This window comes from Mus caroli, chromosome 16 (assembly GCF_900094665.2).
Source record: "Mus caroli chromosome 16, CAROLI_EIJ_v1.1, whole genome shotgun sequence".
Classification (NCBI taxonomy): Eukaryota; Metazoa; Chordata; class Mammalia; order Rodentia; family Muridae; genus Mus; species Mus caroli.
Window position 1 is genome coordinate 26,665,029 of NC_034585.1, and position 19,624 is coordinate 26,684,652.

General features: G+C 41.4%; 1 protein-coding gene across 4 annotated transcripts in view; it reads left to right on the plus strand.

The window, feature by feature from the left end:
* Opa1 (OPA1 mitochondrial dynamin like GTPase) overlaps positions 1–18,532 on the plus strand; it is a 73,794-nt gene extending 55,262 nt beyond the window's left edge. For all 4 annotated transcript variants that reach the window (XM_021185471.2, XM_021185474.2, XM_021185473.2 and 1 more), the window contains 2 exons: positions 12,749–12,823; positions 15,742–18,532. In XM_021185471.2, coding sequence (XP_021041130.1) covers positions 12,749–12,813 — 65 coding nt within the window. In that variant the 3' untranslated portion in view covers positions 12,814–12,823; positions 15,742–18,532. The remainder of the gene's footprint in view (positions 1–12,748; positions 12,824–15,741) is intronic.
* The last annotated feature ends 1,092 nt before the right edge of the window (positions 18,533–19,624 follow it).

The window sequence follows — 19,624 nt, forward strand, 5'->3', positions numbered from 1 at the left end:
CCACTTTAAATCTAAATTTAAAAGCAGGTAGGACGTAGCTAACAGAAACATAGTTAGCTGGAGTGTTTTTATTTTACTGTGTTCAGAGAGGAAGAATGTCATTCGAGTCTGGGATTTAATTTCTGTTGACTACTTTGTATTTCTCCTCTTCTCTGGCCCCTGCTACTGTCTCAGATGAGATCAGTGGGCCTGGAGCATGGGGATTGAACCACCCCACAACACTTACCTATTCTCAATGGAGCCTAACGTGCATGAAAATACCCTGGGATTCCTGCCGCTCACCACCTCCCCACCCCAGCAGATCCTGCAGCACTCTTCTATTCACAGCAAGGCAGTTTTCTCTTCATTAACTGGGACAGCATAGCCAAATGACTTTTTCTGAAAGTCGTATGTGATGGTCACAAATTTCTTAAGTCCTTTGAATTCCAAATGTGGTAGCAAGTCAATTTTGTTAGATTTAACAAAAGCAATCAGTTTTAACAAAATTTAAAGAAAGGAGTGGCATTGAGTTTTAGTACCTAGGTCCAGAGGGGTTAAAGAAAGGAGGGAACTAGAGAGATGACTCTTGATTGCTCTCGCAAAGGACCCAGGTTTAGTTCCAAGCACCCAGATCAGGCAGCTCCCAACTGCTGGAACTTGAGCTCCAGCACTCTCTTCTGGCCCCAGACACACAAATGGTGCACACACAGACATGCAGGCACTTCCACATATGCATAAATAAAAAGAAGGGAAGCAAGGGACAGAGTAGTAGGGCAGAAGGCATGAGTAGTCGGGGCTGCGATCGCCCAGGCTCACTTCTCTCTCAGCCCTCTTGCTGTTTCTTTGGCTCCAATACTGTTTCACCTTTCCTGGCTTCTGGCACAGAAGGCTGTGTCCCTCTTTTTCTTACGCCTTCTAGGTCATTACCGTGTCACCTAAACCAATATTTTTCCTCCTACCTGCTTACTTGCCTTCCCTCAGTGATTAAAAGCATACTTAGCTACTGCCATGGTTGTGTAATTGAACAGAAAGAATGCTGCCTTCCCACTACATAACTGTAAATCAGCCAAAATAACCAGAGAAAATACAATCATGTCTATTATGATTGACCCACCCTAGCAAGATGATTTGGTTCATTTATGAATTTATTAGGCCTGGTGTTATATTTCACACATGGTCAGTGAATGCTCGATCTCTGTTTTAATACTGACTTTCATTAGCCTTTCTCTGGACTTCAAAGAGAGCGACTAGAGATACTGGAGGCCGTTCTTCTGTCTCGCCAGAGGCTCGTGTTCCATCCCTTGAGCAGCTCGCACTTGTGTATTCACGCTGGTACCAGCCACTCCCTTACTAACTTCTTGTGGTCTGCCTTTCACAGTCTGCAAACCACTGATTTATGGGTCCCCAATGATTCCCTAATTGCTAGTCCATCCAATTCACCACAGGAAAGAAAAAAAAAAGCTTAATAATTTTCAACATTAAGAATTTAAGTTTATTGGAACACATTTTCTTTGGCATTCAAATGTTGTGAAATGGTTATTTCTAGATATATATGTTTGTAAAAAGGAAAGATTGGTTCTTTTGACGACAGAGTAAACATTTCTGTTTTATAACTGTAACTCTTTCAGGCATCTTTTTGGGATAAAAGTTCTTTTGTACGTTCTGCCATTGTGAAGGTATCTTTCATACTCAGGAGAAAGGGACAGCAACTGAGAAAACAAAGAATTCTTTTCACCTTGAGTCTGCACGCATGAGGTGGGCCCTGCTCTTGTGTTATAGGCAGAAAAGGACAAAGCTGACACGAAGAAGAGTCATCCTTAGAGCGAAGCCTCCGTGTGAGAGTTCCTTACTCACAGAGTGCCTGTGCTGAGCGAGCGAGCGAGGCCTCCATAGTGTGCTCTCCTAGTGTTCAGGAGGAAATGCAGGTTCAAACTGAGCCGGCAGAGCTGCATGGAGCAAGTCTACTTCTTAAACTCACAGAAATACCTGGTGTAAGATTAGAGGGATATTTACATTATATTATGTGTGCTACTATAGTCAACACTTTATTAGCCATACCTTTTTATTGCTTTAAATGCAGTTTTAGATGATTAAACATTTATAAATGGTAATTTGTAAGTTATTCTTATAAAGGAGATTATGGTTATAAATGAAAGTAAAAGCAATGTCATTGTCAATAATCCATGAATTGGATTTGTAGTGGGAATTTTTGTTTGTTTTATTTTCAGACAGGGTCTTACTGTGTAGCTTTGACTGGCTTGGATCTCAGTTTAGAGCAGGTTGGTCTTAAAGTCAAAGAAACCCGCCTGCCTCTGTCTCCTAACCCCGAGAGATAGGATTAAAGGTGCATGTAACCCCAACCAATGCACTTTATCGCTTTAAAGCAGTGCTTCTCGCCCATCCTGATGTCGGGACCCTTTAATATGGTTCTTCATGTTGCAGTAACCCCCAATCATAAATTTAATTTTGTTGCTACTTCATAACTGTAATTTTGCTAATGTTATGAATTATAATGTAAATATTTTTGGAGATAGAGGTTTGGCACAGCGGTTGCAACCCACAAGCTGAGGACCACTGCTGTGAAATACGTTCTATTTGTGTGCTAGTGTGGAATCCAGGATACATACTTAAAACTACAATTTTTTTTCTCTTCTAATAATGCTTATCATTTCCTTGGTGAGCATTATTAGGATGAAATAATAAAGCTAAAGGTGGGGTGAAAGCTTTCCAAATTTTTCTTTAAAGATTATTTTATTTTGTATGCATATATGTAAGTGCCTCATGTATGTATTCATGCCTCATGGCTGAGGAGACCAAAGTGGGCCCTGGATCCCTGCACCTGGCGTTATAGATCACTGTAAACTGCCACGAGGGAGCAAGGAACTAAACCCAGACCCTCTGGAAGGGCAGCCTGTGCTCTTAACCTCAAAGCCACCTCTTCTTCAGCCCTACTTTTTCAAATTTTAGGTTTCTGTGTATTCTCTCCAATTCTAAGATGATAAAAAAGGAACCTAGTGGAGGGAATGCAAATATAATCACAATATGTAATCTGCTGGCTTATGAAAGTATATAGAAAATAAAATCAAGCAAGGCATAAACATATTGTAAAAAGGAGAACTTCATGTGTTATAGACCCACTGTTGATACCCTACGCCAAGTATGTGGGAAATGCACTTCTTTTTCTCTTTTGGTTGTTTAAGATAGGCTCTCACTCATCTTTGGCTAGCCTGGAACTGACTGTGAAGACCAGGCTAGCCTCTGCCTCCAAGCCTGGGCCACCATGCTCACTGTGAAGTACATTTCTTTGGGGTAGATAGAGACATAGGTTAAAGCCAAAGGAACTTTGTTATTTTACTATTACATGTTTCTAAACTTTCCCTCCCAATAAGTTTAGTACAAATTCCCTTAAAATTTTCATCATTTAAGCCAGCCATCAGTGGTGTACACACGCCTTTAATCCCAGCACTTAGAAGGCAGAGTCAGGAAGATCTCTGGATTCAAGGCCAGCCTGGTCACAGAGCGAGTTCCAGGATAGCCTGGGCTACATAGAGAAACCCTGTCTCAAAAGAAAAAAAATTGTCACCTTAATTATTCTATTCACGAGAATGATGAAATCTGTACACGATTACTCAATTTTAAAAGTACATTGTTTTTCCAAATAACATCTTCATGGTGGTAGCACTAGGAGACATGGCTTAGGCCTACATAACAGCTCACGGTGGCGTCAGTCTCTGCTGTTGGAAGTCGGTATGTTCTTCTCATTTCCTGTTTCCATCATGCCTAGTTGTATGGGAACAAGGTCAAGTGTTGCTTGCACTGGAGAGGTTTTCACGCTTTGCAGTTTCACACTAGGGAGATTTTTTTTTTTCTCTCTGTTCTCATCAATGTATAAAACAGCTCATTTTATTTATTCCTTACACATCTCTCTGCTCTGTTCCAGTTTTTATACTTTAAATTGTACAAGGAGGCTTAAGTAAGTAAAGTGAATTCCTATCCCCTTTCTGAGACAGGAATTAAGGTTGCTTTGCTTTGTTTTTAATCTTTTATCTCCTCCTTTTTGCACAACTTCTTACTCTGAGCTGTGTACACAGCTCTCTCTGTCTTTAAACAAATTCTAGCGAGTATACTACCAGGAATTCGGTTTTCAGTTTTTTAAGTATGTTGTTATTGTGGGGGCGGTGTGGGGGGAACATGTTAAAAACTGTCCCAACCAGAAACTATACCATTCCCCTTGTAGCTCAGTAGGCTATTGAGTGTGGCAGGCTGGGCAGTGTCTTGAGAGCTCTGGGCTGTCTTCTCTTACCCATGTACTCTGAGTTCACTGTCAGTGCACTTCCATCCAGCTTCTCAGCTAGCAGGGTGGGCTACAGTTCACTTCCTTTGCTTTGTACAGACTTGGTTTTAAAATACTCATTCAGAGAACAAGCGACATTAATAAAACTAGAACTTCTGGAAAGGTTACTATATAGAGTCCGTGTGACCCGGAGGCCATGTTGTAGCATGCTGGGTAGTAACAGTCACTCTCCTTGAGAGTCAAGCCACCTGTTGAGGACCTGGCCTTGCTGTGTGTGCTTGTGCCTTCATAGTGTCATCCTTCTCCAGAGATGCCCAGACTGTTTCCCTTAGATGTAGTGGATGATCCTTCCATGGGGTTCTAGCCAGTTTTTAATCGTGAAAAATGGATGTGTGCAGCCCTGCTTCCCAAAATCCACTTGATTCTTCTGAATATTTTATTCTCATTACTACTGAAAATTTTCCAATGGACTACTAAAACTGAAGAGAGAATAATTATATAGGAATATAATATATTCTATTCAGAAATAGAGACTATTTCCATGTAACTGCACCATTCGTTCGTTTGGACTCATCTGTCCCTCAGGCCTGTGTAGTTGGCAGGGGTCTCTTAGAGCTGCATGAGGCCTGAGAGGAGGCATTCCCTATTGTTCATAGTTAGAAGTTGATGTTCGCTGAGGTTAAACCAGTTAGCCAGGTACACGAAGGCTCGTGGCAGAGCAGAGCTAGCTCTGTCAGCACCGGTGCCTTTTAGAGTTGCTTGATGACTCTGTTCACCTGGGTCTTTAGTTGGTCTGTGAGTGACCATAGACACAACTCTTACGATTTGGCTTCTTGCTTTGTGTTGTTAATAAGTGTTTCAGAACTTGTTTTCTTAGTGAAACCAAGTATCAAGAATCTAGAGTTTATATGCACATATGTCCCCTTCATATATACATACACACACACCTGTTATTTTTTTTAATAAACCATTTCTATTAAAAAAAAAAAAAAAAAAAGAATCTAGAAGCCAGAGAGCTGGCACAGTGGTTAAAAGCGTGTACTTCTCTTAGGAAGGGTCTGTGTTTGGTTCCAGCACCCATGTCAGACAGCTGAGAAAAAGAAAGTGTAATTAAAATTAAAAAGGATGACTTCGAATTTAAATAATATGTAACATCAGTTCTGGACTCCCTGTATTTTGGGACCTCCTGCTCCTACTGCACAAGTGCAGGTCGAGCACTTCTAATCCAAAAGGCTGTGACATCTGAAACTTGAGTACTCACCTGATACTCTCTGACTCTCAGGTTTTCGAGCATTGTAGATTTTATATTTTCAGATTCTTGGTGTTCAGCTAGAAAAGCAGAAATGTATATTTCTGATCCCAAACATTTCTGAGTGGAGAGAGACAAGTTGTATTAGTAATGAGACCTCCTGTGTGTGGTGTGCGTCCCCTAATAGAGCATCTGTCTAGGAGCTATGACTTGTATTTCATTTTTTATTTCATCTCAACTTGAGCTTGACTAGAGCTTTCAATTCCTAAATCGGCATTACATTCTCTGAGCTTATATTTTTTTTCTCCTTTTAAAGTTACATTAATGAGCTGTTTGAGCCTCTTTCCTGTGATTCATTTATCTGCTATAACTTCTTTTTAAAGCTTCAGCATTGAAGGTCTTTTGACAAACCAATATTTATAACAGTTTGACGGCCGGGTGAGGAGCAGCGTTTGTCTTTGTAACAGCTTGAAGACAGACCCTCTCCAGGACCCAGTCATGCAGTTACAATCTTGGCCTCCTTTCTTGTGCTGGGAACATGCGTCCTGCAGCACCTCCCATGTGTTTCCTTGTCCCATTGACTATCCATTCACTTCCCATCTGTTTTGCAGTCTTAAAGGAACAGAAGGGGCCCTCTTCTTATAAATCTGTCTTTGCAAGTGATAAATGATGCCCTGTCTCTTTAAGGGCTGCCTGGGTGGTTTTTCTTTTCTTACAGTGTTTCAGCTTTCCTCCTAGCAAATTCAGAGTAAAATAAACTTTTAAAAATAAGAGAAATACAGAAAAGACAAAACACTATGAAGTTTTAAAGCCATAATTACTTTGATGGAACAGAATAATTTCCTGACTTTTTCCATCTTCTCAAGTAGTTGCCTATGTCACTATATCTTTGAAATGTGATATTTAGATTTTCTATACTAACCATACACTGACAAATGAAATGATTCATTTTGACAAATTATATTTTAGCTATTAGAGGAGAAAGAAAACAATATATCACTAATGAATTAGAATATCAAATAACTTTACATTTGTATTATCATAGTTGAGTTGATATAATTTGAAATATTTTGTGTGCTGAACACGAAATAAAGTGACTCACAGTACCCTTTTGTAACCTCGTGATAGATTCTGTGGTCTTTATTAGAAAAAGATGATCATGAAGACCATAAAAGCTTTTCTTTTTTTCTTTGTGGTTGCTACTATATCTGGTCCTGAAAGCATATACCATAATACTTCTAATGTTGGCTTTTCTAAGAATTGAGCAGAGCATAGCAACGCATGGGAGGGCATTACTGTAATCTCACTACTCAAAAGGCTGAGTCAGGAGATTGCCATGAGTTCAAGTTCAAAACCCAGCTACAAAGTGAGTTCTTGGCCAACCTGGGATATAGCCTTTTCTTTTTTTTTAAAAAAAAAAAAAAAAAGTCTTTTTTAAAAAGGAAAGAGGCCGGGCAGTGGTGGTGCACGCCTTAAATCTCAGCACTTGGGAGGCAGAGGCAGGCAGATTTCTGAGTTCAAGGTCAGCCTTGAACAAGGTCAGTCTGTTCTACAGAGTGACTTCAAGGACAGCCAGGGCTATACAGAGAAACCCTATCTCAAAAAAACAAAACAAAAAAGAGAAGGAAAGGAAAGGAAGAAAATAAACAAATATTGTCATTTCCACAATTAGCCTACAGAATGATTTTAAAGTATGATTTTAAAGGAATCATCAATATAAGACCACATTTAGAATATTCTGTTAAACTGCAAGTCTAGCTGGGTATGAATGTCTTCCACAAAACTTATGTGAGGCTGGTAACACTGCAAGTGCATGCCCCAGAAAGCTCTGTGTGCTCTCCTGGACAGAGTGACGGTGCCCACCGGAAACTGAAGCTGGCAGCCAGACCACCACACAACAGTTTACCTTAGGAGTAGGATAAAGCCGCCTGGTACACACACCTCATACAAATGTCTAATCAGTCCTCTCAAAGTGGCCACGGAATTAAACAGTATTATAAGTCAGATGGCCACACCTGAGTAGTTTCTGGGGCTGTGTGGTAGTGGTGGTCCTCCTCTTATTCTTCCTCCTCTTCCTCTTCCTCCTCTTCTTCCTCCTCCTTCTTCTTGTGGCTGTTGTTGTCATTGTCATTGTGGTTGCAAGTCTCATGTAGCCCAGGTTAACCTTGAACTTGCTATGTAGCTCAAGCACAAAGGTGGCTTGTTCTTCTACATAAACTACATACACACTGGCCTCTTACCTGCTTCTGCCTCCCGAATGCAGGAACTAAAGGTGTGCACCATCACAATTGGCTCTGAATCCAGCTTTCTTAAACCTTAAACCCATAGGTTTATGTAGTGCTGGGAACTGATCCCAAGGCTACATGCAGGTTAGGCAGCTCTCTACCAGCTGAGCTTTGTTCTCAGCTCTGGGTCCTTAGCTGACTGTTCTCAGTATGGACCAGCAATGGAAGAACTCGCAGTATTGTACAAATACATACACGATTATTTAACTTGGCTTGTCTGAAGAGAAAAGTAGCTGAGTTTTTCATCCCAATACTATTGCTTTCACTTAGCAGCTCAGCCTTTCTATGAGTATGATAGAAACAAAAGTTTGAGGTTTTATACCTTTGACATTGGCCAGCACCTTGAGTGATACTGCTCTTCATTGTTAAGGAAGACAGACCCATAGTCAGTCATTACTAGGTAGCAGAGCTGAGATTGTCATTATTGTCTAGGAAGATTGCTGAGTCTAACAAGGATACTGACCAAATATAAGGCTTTTGTGTTCATGCCAAAGTCTTTGGAGACTAGACTTCAAAATACTTTGAAATTATAGGTATAGGTTCTATTATGTTTACCAAAGGAGCTTGAAAGAACTGCTTTCCTTGCCTTAAAATGACTTTTTAACAAGTTTAAGAAAGCTGGATTTGGAGCAGAGCATGATGGTGCATACCTTTAATTCTAGCTTTCAGGAGGCAGAAACAAGTAGATATGATCAGAGGCCAGCCGGTATCTACATAGCGAGGTCCAGTTAGAGACCCTCTCTGGGGGAGAAAAGAAAGAATGCTGAATGAGTCTCTACTGAGCTACTTGGGGATGCAAATAGAGTTCCTCCCAACCTTTCTTCAGGAAGCTTTGGTTCCTCCCAACCTTTCTTCAGGAAGTTTTGAGGACATAAAAGAGCGCATTTTTAATAGTATTCGAAATGTTTGAGTTAAGTTGTGCTTGAGGCAGAACAATGAATAAATAATCGTGAGTATCAATTTTGACAATAGTTTTGACCCTTTTGGTTCTGGTTTCCTTGTTTCTCCATATCCTAGACTTCCCTAGATCCTGAGTTTCTAAAGGGCATTTATATAGTACAATTGTGCAGTAGATAGCAATTGTTTTCAATAGCCGTGTGTGTGTTCCATAAGAAGAAAGGCTTCATAAATTCCCAGCTCTGCCATGAATAGCCCCTTTCCTGAAGAACTTCATCCACGTGGTGTCCTAAAGGTGGCATGGAGTGCTGGGGCAGCATGGTGTAAGGTGGCGGCGATCTCTGGGTGTGTGCTTTTCCTCAGTGCATTTTCTTAGCTCTTCAGCGAGTTTCTTCATGCTTTCTTTAAAAACATCAAAAGTTGTCTAAGGTTTGTTTCAACATATGTGGCAGTGCTTTGTGTGTGGCTCTTTGATCGTGCTCTGAACTGATATTAACCACTAAGGTGACCCCTCTCCCAGGTCAGACCTTTTGTCAGTCAGTGTAGTCAAAGCCTAATTACAGATTAGTCTGAACTTGGGACATGAAGTATCCGAGGATTCAAAACCCACTGAGAAGCAGTGCTGCTTCATATGAGGATAAAGAGACCTGAAATGTGTCATCTGGAGGGGAGGAAAAGAGGCGGTCTGTCCGTCCATTATTCACTGAGGATTATAGGAATATTCATGATCCAATCAAGATGCACAGTAAATTGATGTTTGAGGTGGCTCATCTCTTATGTAAACATTGAGTAAATGGAAGCGAGGCTCCTTATTCACTCCGTTCAGAACTGTGTAACAGAATAGTCTAAGCCCTTCCTAAGTTGGTTAATCAAAAAGACCACAGATTTTATAAGAATTCTCTAGTTGTCATTATTTAATCCAGATATTTAAGAGAAATGGTAGTTTGCTTTACAGCTAGGCATGCTTTTTACCAGAATATATCCTATTTCACATAAAAGGTGATTTTTCAATAGACTTGCTCTTTTCATTTGGCATGTGTCAGCAGACCTCGTATGTGTTTCTAAATCAGAGGAGGGTAAGCAGGGCTCATCCTTAGCATTGATGCCTACAGGACTGAAGGTCAAGCTTGAAATCACTTCAAAAAAGTAGACATTTCCTCAATCAGGAGTGAGACTCAGCAAGGAATAGTGCCTTTTTTTTTTTTTTTTTTTTTTTTNAGAGGAGGGTAAGCAGGGCTCATCCTTAGCATTGATGCCTACAGGACTGAAGGTCAAGCTTGAAATCACTTCAAAAAAGTAGACATTTCCTCAATTAGGAGTGAGTCTCAGGTAGGAATAGTGCCTTATTTTTTTGGTTTTTTTTTTTTTTTTTTTTTTTTCCTATTCTGTGTAACAGCCCTGGTTGTCCTAGAACTTGATTTGTTGACCAGGCTGACCTCAAACTCACAGAGATCTGCCTGCCTCTGGCTCCCCAATGCTGGTATTAAAGGTTTGCACCACCATGCCTGGTTAAAGAATGCTTTTTAAGGTAGAATCTCTTGGGGCTGGAGAAAAAAGGCTCAGCAGTTGAGAGCAGAGAAGCCACAGAGCAGCTTACAATTGCACTTAGCTGCACAGAACCACACAACACATATATGCACAGTTAAGATGAATCTTTTCTAAAAGGGGAAGGGGGAGAATGTCTTCCATGTCCCGGAAGATTCCATTGTCCAGGTGAGAAAGACAAATGAATTTCTTTAGGTTGAAAATGGTGATGTTGACGATTGTTTTGATTCCATATAACAGCCCATTCTCCTGTCACTTCACACTAGTCCTCATCACTGCTAGTAACTTATGCCTTCTCTGGCAAGGCAGTACCATGTCCTAATATTACAGTTGTAAACATTTTTCATAAAATCATAAGGTTTTAAGGGAAACTTAGAATTTTCTGTATCTTTGTGTTAGTCATTTAACGTTCATTTAGTGGAAAAATATTGCTTACCTCTTGATTTTGTAAAAATTGGATTTTCCTTTAGTACTTGCAGAATTAGATACCTGTCCTGGTGGGGTTTGGGTATCTTTTCACACAAATAGCTCTTCCTCTGACCTGTCTCTGTGAGTGACACTACTGTGCCATATACCTGCAGTCTGCCCCTCTGAGGCAAACTGACCCTGTGACTGCCCAGTTACAATCAGATCATGTGTGAAATAAAATTGAATTTTCTTTCTGCATATGATATGACATTCCCAAATAGACTACAACAAGGAGTGGCCAGGTGTTGCTGAGGCTGGAAACACCTTTGTGGGATTTCTCTCCTTTGTGCTAGTCAAGTTATGTGGGGATTTTGGTGAGGTTTTCTTTAAGTTTGTATGAAGACCATGGTCATCTCCTCCAGAATTGCTATGAGATAATTTGAAAACCTCTTTTCTTTTACCCTTTTAAAGAATGGTTTAGCTAATGAAATGCATGTTTATGAAACTCTGAAAAATACTTTTTAGAAAAAAAATCACCTGTTTTTAAACCATTGAATGGATTTGTTCTAAAACTAAGACTGGATCCTTTGGGAAAGCCAAAAATGTTTTCCTGGTTTGACTGCTACTTAAGAAATGGAAGCGAGGCTCAGTGGCGATTGTTCATGCCTTTAATTCCAGCACTTAGGCAGAGGCAAGCAGATCTCTGTGAGTTCAAGACCAGCCTCGTCTACAGAGCAAGTTCCAGGATAACCAGGGCTACACAGAGAGACCTCGTCTCCCAAAAGAAAAAAAGAAAAAGAAAAACTAAAAAAAATGAGGAGGAGGAAGAGGAGGAAAGTAAACAAAGGAAAAAAGAACTGATGGAAGCTAGCCCACCAGAAAAAAATTGCATTCTGTAGATTGAAGTCTAAGGGCCTGCAAGATGGCTCAGTGCGTATTGTAGTTTGCTTCTGTGTTGTAGTGCTAAAACACTGAGTGAAAACAACTTCGAGAGGAAAAGTTTATTTTGCTTTTACTTCCAGGTCACAGTCATCACTGAGACTCAAGGCAGGAGCTTGAAGTAGAAACCATAGAGGAGTAGAATGTTGCTCACTGCCTTGCTGTCTGGCTGGCTCGTGCTCAGCTCCCTTTCCCTAGACAGCCCAGGCCAGCATACCCACCTTCCTAAGGATGGTGCCGCCCACAGTAGGCTGGACCCTCCCACGTCAGTCAGCCTGTCTGATCAAGGCAGTTCTTCAGTTGCGGTTGCCTATTCCTAAGCGACCCTAGGTTGTATCAAGTTGACAACCAAAATTAACCATCACAAGTCTGTCCTTGTCAGCTTGGTACCCAATCACATCCCTTCATAGGGTAGTTTTGCCTGATGTTCCCGGATAATTTCACCTATTACTTTATATTTTATTTTTTTTTTAAAGATTTATTTGTTTATTATATGTAAGTACACTGTAGCTGTCTTCAGACACTCCAGAAGAGGGAGTCAGATCTTATTACGGATGGTTGTGAGCCACCATGTGGTTGCTGGGATTTGAACTCCTGACCTTTGGAAGAGCAGTCGGGTGCTCTTACCCATTGAGCCATCTCACCAGCCCTACTTTATATTTTAAAGCATCATTTTCCAGACTCGGGATGGTTAAATATTCTCCTGGCTTTGATCTTTCAGTGTTGTCATTGAGACAGAAGGGTCTGGCAGTGCAGCCCAGGAGAGCATTCACCTCCCAAGTGCTGGTTTATGGATATGAGCCACCATTTCTAGCTACTCTTTTAATTCCTAAAACTAGCCTTAGCATTTCTTTGGTAGAGTGTCAAGGAATCTGTGAATACACCTATGTGTAGGTACCCCCAGCTTTATTTAATAACTTCCTAAAAGGGTCTCTCAAGCGTTTCTCCCCTCCCCTCCCCTCCCACAAAGTGGCTGCTTGCTGCTCTTCTGATCCACCTGGACATGGACCACGAGAGGTGAAAGTGATTTCCTCCCTTTTCCTCAGCAGTTAAAGTTTTATAGACGATTTCATAATAAGGAATTGTCTCTAATAATTTCTGATGCCTTTGAAAAGTAAATGTGTTTGTATTTATCTCTTTTTATCTCCATAGAGAAAGTTAGAGAAATTCAAGAAAAACTTGACGCTTTCATTGAAGCTCTTCACCAGGAGAAGTAGACTGTGTCAAGTGAGTGATTCTGAGACTGGGCACTACATGCAAAGCATGTTTCGGAAACTTTTCCTAATAGTTTATGGGGCTGTGACTGCATCACGTTTGCTTCTCCACTGTGTGATCCTTGGGACTCTGCACCAGCCTCCTGGGTGTTGGGCCACATGTTGGGCCCCTTTGATTGCCTTCTGACTAAACTGAAATCATCCTCCAGAACTCATGTCAGACAGACCCAGGGTTGGTAAAGATGTTTTCTAGTGATGATTTTCTAACATGCAGATGACTTGTTTTCTGCATTGAAAAATGGATCTGGGTTTGTCTTTATCTTAACCTCATGCTCACAATAGGTAATTGTGTTTGTTAAATATTCAGCTTACAAAGCTTCTTTATTTGGCTTGGCTAATAATTAACCATTAGTCATTGTTCTTAATCTACTTCTTTTGTTTACAAAATTTAAATAGGCCTTTTTCCTATTTATAGTCATTTTAATAGCATTAGAATTTGTTACTCTTAATATAGCTAATTTTTAATTATCACTAAGGAATTTCTATCAGTAAGTCACTGGCTTTGATTAAGTTGAGATAAGAATTGTGTCTAAGCTATTACCACTTATTTAAATCTTTTATCACTGAAGAACTTTGGTGAGTGGATAGTTCCCTGCCTCATGTCTAGTTCCTCCCAGGATAGAAAGCCTTTAGCACCAGGGACATTGTGCTTCTTCACCACAGGGGAAGCTGGGAGAATTAGCTGGCCAGGGAGGCACTACTTGGATTATGCATTATTCAGCGCAGTATACCAGCAATGAGTAAGGGAGGAAGGAGTTAGGAAGCCTTAGAGGAGATGCCAAGGAGCTCACTAAACTGGCAAAGTGCTTGGCATGCAAGCAGGAGCATGTGAGTTCAGTCCCCAGCACTCACAGGAAAGGCCTGGCTTGTGATCCCAGTGCTGGAGAGGTAGAGGCAGTATCCCTGGGCTCTCTGGTCTAGCCTAAGGTGCTCTTGGGGAGCACCAGATCTCATGGCATTTTGTTTACAGAAATGACATTAAATGAAGAAATCTATGAAACCCTGTTCAAAATAAAAACTATAGGCTAGGCAGTGGTGGTGCACGCCTTTAATCCCAGCACTTAGGAGGCAGAGGCAGGCGGATTTCTGAGTTCAAGGACAGCCTGGTCTACAGAGTGAGTTCCAAGGACAGCCAGGGCTACACAGAGAAACTCTGTCTCGAAAGAACAAAGATAGATAGATAGATAGATAGATAGATAGATAGATAGATAGATAGATAGATAGATAGATAGATAGATAGAGGCTATAGACTAGGGGGTATATCACAGTGGTTAGGACCCATCAGGCAGCACACTCCTTCCTGCAATTCCAGCTCCAAGAGATACAATGGCCTCTTCTGCAGGCACTACACTCATGTGCATACACATAATTTTAAAAATAAGTCCCAGAGAGAGATAGAAATATATTTAAGCTAAATGAGGGCGTCTAAAGGCAGCTGGCGTCTTACATAGTAGATGGACGTCTCTAATGTAGCCGAGCCAGGGCAGTGTCTAGAGTTGTCTCCCTGCCTGGACACACCTTTGCTTGCTTGTTTGTTTGTTTGTTGTCTTCCAGAGGCAATCCCAAGGTACAGGCTGTGTATGTATGTATGTATGTATGTATGTATGTATGTATGTATGTAGGAAAGCCCTGAGCAAGGGAAGCCATCCTAATTTCCCTGATCTACCTGTCTGAGGTCCCTAAGGCCTTTCTCTCCCCCTTCACTTCTGTACCTCTAGATAGAGTCTTTCACAATGTATGTAAATTGGACAGTTGGCCTATTTCCTACCTCAAGTATCCATTAGTGGAGTGAATCTAGAGTGGGCAGCCTTGCTTTAGTTTGACCATTTTGTTAAAGTTACCCAGCATCTGAAAAAATAGCTCCCGCTTTGTAATGTCAGCACTTGTAGATCCCGCTTTGTAATGTCAGCACTTGTAGGGCGCCTCTGACTGGCGGAATGACTTTTCTTTTTTTTTTTTTTTTGGTTTTTTCGAGACAGGGTTTCTCTGTGTAGCCCTGGCTGTCCTGGCACTCACTTTGTAGACCAGGCTGGCCTCGAACTCAGAAATCCGCCTGCCTCTGCCTCCCGAGTGCTGGGATTAAAGGCGGGAATGACTTTTCTATGCAGTCATTCTGATGCTTTAAGAAAGAGGTCTAGGGCTGGAGAGACGGCTCAGCAGTTAAGAGCACTGGCTGCTCTTCCGAAGGTCCTGACTTCAATTCCCAGCAACCACATGGTGGTTCACAAACATCTGTAGTGGGATCTGATGCCCTCTTCTGGAGTGTCTGAAGACAGCTACAGTGTACTCATATACATAAAATAAATCTTTGTTTTTCAAATGTGAATATTCAAAAATGTGAATAAAAGAAAACAGTCTAGAATGTGTGTGGTGGTACACTCCTGAGCAGAGACAGGCACTTCTCTGCGAGCTCTAGGACAGCCAGGGCTACATAGAGAAACCTTGTCTCAAAGAGAAAAAAGAAGAAGAAAAAGAAGAAATGGATTCTGGGACTGGCAAGATGGGTCTGCAGTCAAGGAGCTTCCTACCAAACCTGACAGCCTGAGTTCTATCCGCAAGACCCACCAAACGGAAGCAAAGAAGTGACTCCTACGAGCGTCCTCTGGCCTCCACACCCACACTGTGGCGCAGGTGTACACACAAACACACACAAACAAATGATAGGAAAACGCTGGGGGGAGAGAAATTCCAGTATTTACATAAGATATTTGATAAAATTGTGCTACTATTTTATGGCTGATAGAGATAATTTTAATCTAGCAGATTTGAACAGTTAAGCTTTAATTTTACAATCATGTCGTGATATAGTTGCTTATATCTGTCCATTTGTCTTGCCAAATCTAAGTTTATCAAATGGGTTTGTTCCTACAGAATCCTGCTCATAATGCAATCACCTCTGCATTCATTTGAAGAATGAGAACTTCAGTCTTTTGTCCTGCCTCCTTTCCTCCTGTTCTACCCTTTCCAGTGCAAAATAAAGTCACAGGGTAAAAGTCATGTTCGTGTGTTCCAGGCACTTAACCTGCAGCTGCCATTTGAGCAGAAGAGCCCTGGACGTGGCATCCATGGTCTGTGTGCTCGTGCTGACAGCAGACATTGGGGAAACATAACTGGTGTGGCCATGAGGCTTAGTCCTCAAAGATAAAGAAGTTGCTCTCTGAGTTGTATTTGTGGTGGCACTGATGTGATTCATTATGGGTGTTATCAGACGTACAGTGGTAGCTGCTCTGGAATAAAACTTACGATAATTATTTAAAAGGCATCAATTGTATATGACAAGACGACAGTTACTGCTAAGCCATCATGTCTACAGTGTTCTGTATCCAGGAACGCTTTGACTGTAAACATTCAGTTTATGTTCACCACATGAAAGAAAGCTGGTTTATAAACAGATGCTTCAGCTGGGTTAATTTATGTTGGACAGTTCAGTGTATATTCAGTGAAAGAAACATCCACCCTCCATTGCCAGCTTAGAAACTCGCCTTGGAAGCCAACCGCAGCAGCGTGCAGTCCATCGCTGCTTTTGCGCCCTGTATCCATGTGCACTTAGTTCAGTTTGAATATTGTGTGCTCTCAGTCAGGCTTTCTAGAACAATAGGTCTCTCCTGGTGACACAGCCATTGAATTATGACCCACGCTGGAGAAGACTAAAGACCACCAGTTGACGAATTTCATTTAGAGTGCTATCAAATGTCAGAACTAGGCGTCAGGGAAAGGTTTCACAATAGCCCTCAAACACTATTTTAAAGAAAAGTTATTCTAAAAAGGGAAAAATGTTGACCCACTCCCTCTTAAAGCTGAAAATTCTGTTTAATTCATTGAGTTATAGTAATAACCTTCATAATATTTTCATGTGCTTTATATAAAATCACATTGGTTAAAAACCCTTAAGGCAAACAGTGCTTCATATCTACTTCGAATGTCGTCTCCTCTGCCACCTCTTCTATTAAGGCTTTACTGTCCTGCTAAAAACACCCAGAGTTGCAGTTCTTATTTACAGTTAATTTTATAACCGGTTTCCTTGGAAATGTTGTTGTTTATGATTCCCTCGACTCTGACAGTATGGACGGGGCAGTGTTTCAGAAAGCAGGAATTCAGTAAGTCCTCTGTTTAAATTATCAGTAAGAAGCCTGGGTGCAATTCTCAGAGCTACGAGCAGCGCCCACCCTTCCCCAGGATAAGGATGCAGGTTGTAGGTGTGGGAGAGTGGCGAACAGAAGCTCTAGAGAGCCCTGGGCGGATTCCCACAGCCATGAGGATATGCTCGTCCCAAGCCAGTGGTCCTCAACCTGTGGGCCAAGAGCACTTTGGGGACTGCATATCAGATAATTACATTATGATTTGTAACAAGAACAGAATTACAGTTATGAAGTAGCAACAAAATAATGTCATGGATGGGGGTCACCACAGCACAAGGACTGTATCAAAGGGTCCCAGCATTAGGAAGGTTGAAAACTGCTGCCCTAAGCCCTGCTAGCCTGACAGGCTGAGGCCAGCAAGAGAAATCTGCAACTTTCTCCCAAGTAAAAGTCTTAGATTGGACTCATATCTCTTTATACTTTTTTTTTTTTTAAGTTGAAGAGAACTTTTATTTCTTTGCGGGGATCAAAATTTGTATCTTCAACTTAAAAGTATATTACCAAAACCCTGCCACTCTTGACCCCCGAGGGTCATTTGTAACCTGGTTTCCTGCTAACTGCCCCCCATCCCCTGAAAGCTACGTGTGTACGAAACGCAGAAGCTACGGGAAGGGTAAAGCTGAGTCCCAGCAGTAGACCCTGTGTATCATGGCTCAGACTGGACAAGAAGCCATTTGCAAAAATGGAGTGGATAGGTTTTTCTTTTTTAGACAAAATTTTATTTGGAAAACTAAGGGATTTTAAATAGATCATAAGCAAATGACTTGGTCAGAATGTCAGTTATGAATCCCTAGTCTGTGTGCAGCATGAACCACAGGAAGCAAGCTTGCTGCTTCAGCCACACACCAAGCGATCTGCAGTTAGTTAGAGGTGCGGCAGTCTGGGCCTTCCTCTTGTCTCTCCTCCTCATCGGGCCCCGTTTTCCAGGCTGTAGTCAGTGGACTCCCACAGGTTACTCAGTGACCAAATGGAAAGGGGTAGGGTGGAAGCAAGTGAGACTTCTTAACTGTACAGCGTGGGATGTCACATGCAGGGTTCAGGTGGCAGAAGCAGGACAGTCACAAGGTAAAGGCAAGCCTGAGCTACCTAGGGACACCCCTGTCTCAAAAACAAAACTAACAAAATTAAGACTTTAGGCTCAGAAAGCAAATTTCTTATGTAGTTAATTTTGTATTTATTTATTTCAGATGTATTTATCTGATAAAAGAAACTTTTCTTTCCAATAAATGAGATCACGGTACTGGTGTGTTTCCATCCTCTACGCTGGTGTATGGTAGATGGTCTTACACTGTAGCAACTGGAAATGTGCTTGAAAATATGCTTACCTTCTAAACGATCATGGCTATTTGATATCTAAATATTTAAAACTTAACCGTGTCGTCACTGTGCACTGTGAATGGACTTTGTATTATTTTTAAACCTTACACTCGATGTAAATGTTACTACAACTTATATTTGCCTGTGCTTGACCTAAGGTCATTTGTGTAGATGGGTAATTAAAGGATACTGAAGTGATGATATGATTCTATTATTGGAGAGTATCTTTTACATTTCATTTGTTTTAATGAGGGAGAAAGAAGCCTTTGTACCATAATATAGCCAAATCCATGATCTAAGAAGCTCCCACAGTGGCTTCTGAGAAGGCTTGGGCTTCACAGTTGTAACCCATGCCCAGCTGGTGCTTTTGCTCCTGTGGTGCTGTTTCTCCAAGCACGTTGGTATTTTCTTCCCCAAAATATATTTAAAAAAAAAAAAAAAAAACCCACAGCTTTCTCCCTGCACTGTGCTACCGTGGCCATTGTTTCTGGTCATGATGGCAAGGTGTTGAGTCCTAGCCACACAGCACTACCTAGCAGGCCAGGTGGAAACTGTAAAGGTCACTTCTGCCCATCCTGACTAAAGGCTCCCATTCCCACTTTGTATTGCTGAAGCACTGTGTTTCTACGTGATACTTCTAAAATAACTGGCTGGTGGTTAGCTGTGTAGACTACAGTGAGTCGAGCACCCCTACAGCCTTCCCTTGCCTGGCTGAAGTCCACACCGGGAGAAGATTCAGAACTCTGACTGCTGTGGGAAGTCCTCCGAGTCGCTGCGGAGAGACCTGGTCAGTGAGTGTAAGAACCTTTGTTTCAGCTCAAGCTTTCGTCCTTCTGAGGTTCCAGTTCCAGTCTTTATCCAAGATGACAAGTGTAGATACTAAAGAGTCACTAGAACAGTTTTCTTTTAGCATATTCAGTTAGGGGATCAATTTAGTTACAGTGCGCTAAGGGTAGCACAAGTGGCTTTAATTAGGTTTTAAAACACTTGCATACTCAGCTTGTGATAAGCATGTTGATCACGGGTTCTACACTAATTAGGCTATACTGAATAGATATTGACAGAAAACTAGAAGATTAAGACAAGAACTACAAAATTGTGGGGGCTAAAAAGTAACAATGTAAAGACTGTAATTAGACGATCTTTAGCCTGAGGAAAACACTTCCCAAACTTACCGGTAAGAAAAACCTGCCTCGTAAGTCATTATATTAAATTGCTGTCCTAAAATGGCAGACTTGAGTTACCGCCTTGAAAATTGGAAATGTGACCAGGCGCGTTGGTACTTGCTGTAATCCCAG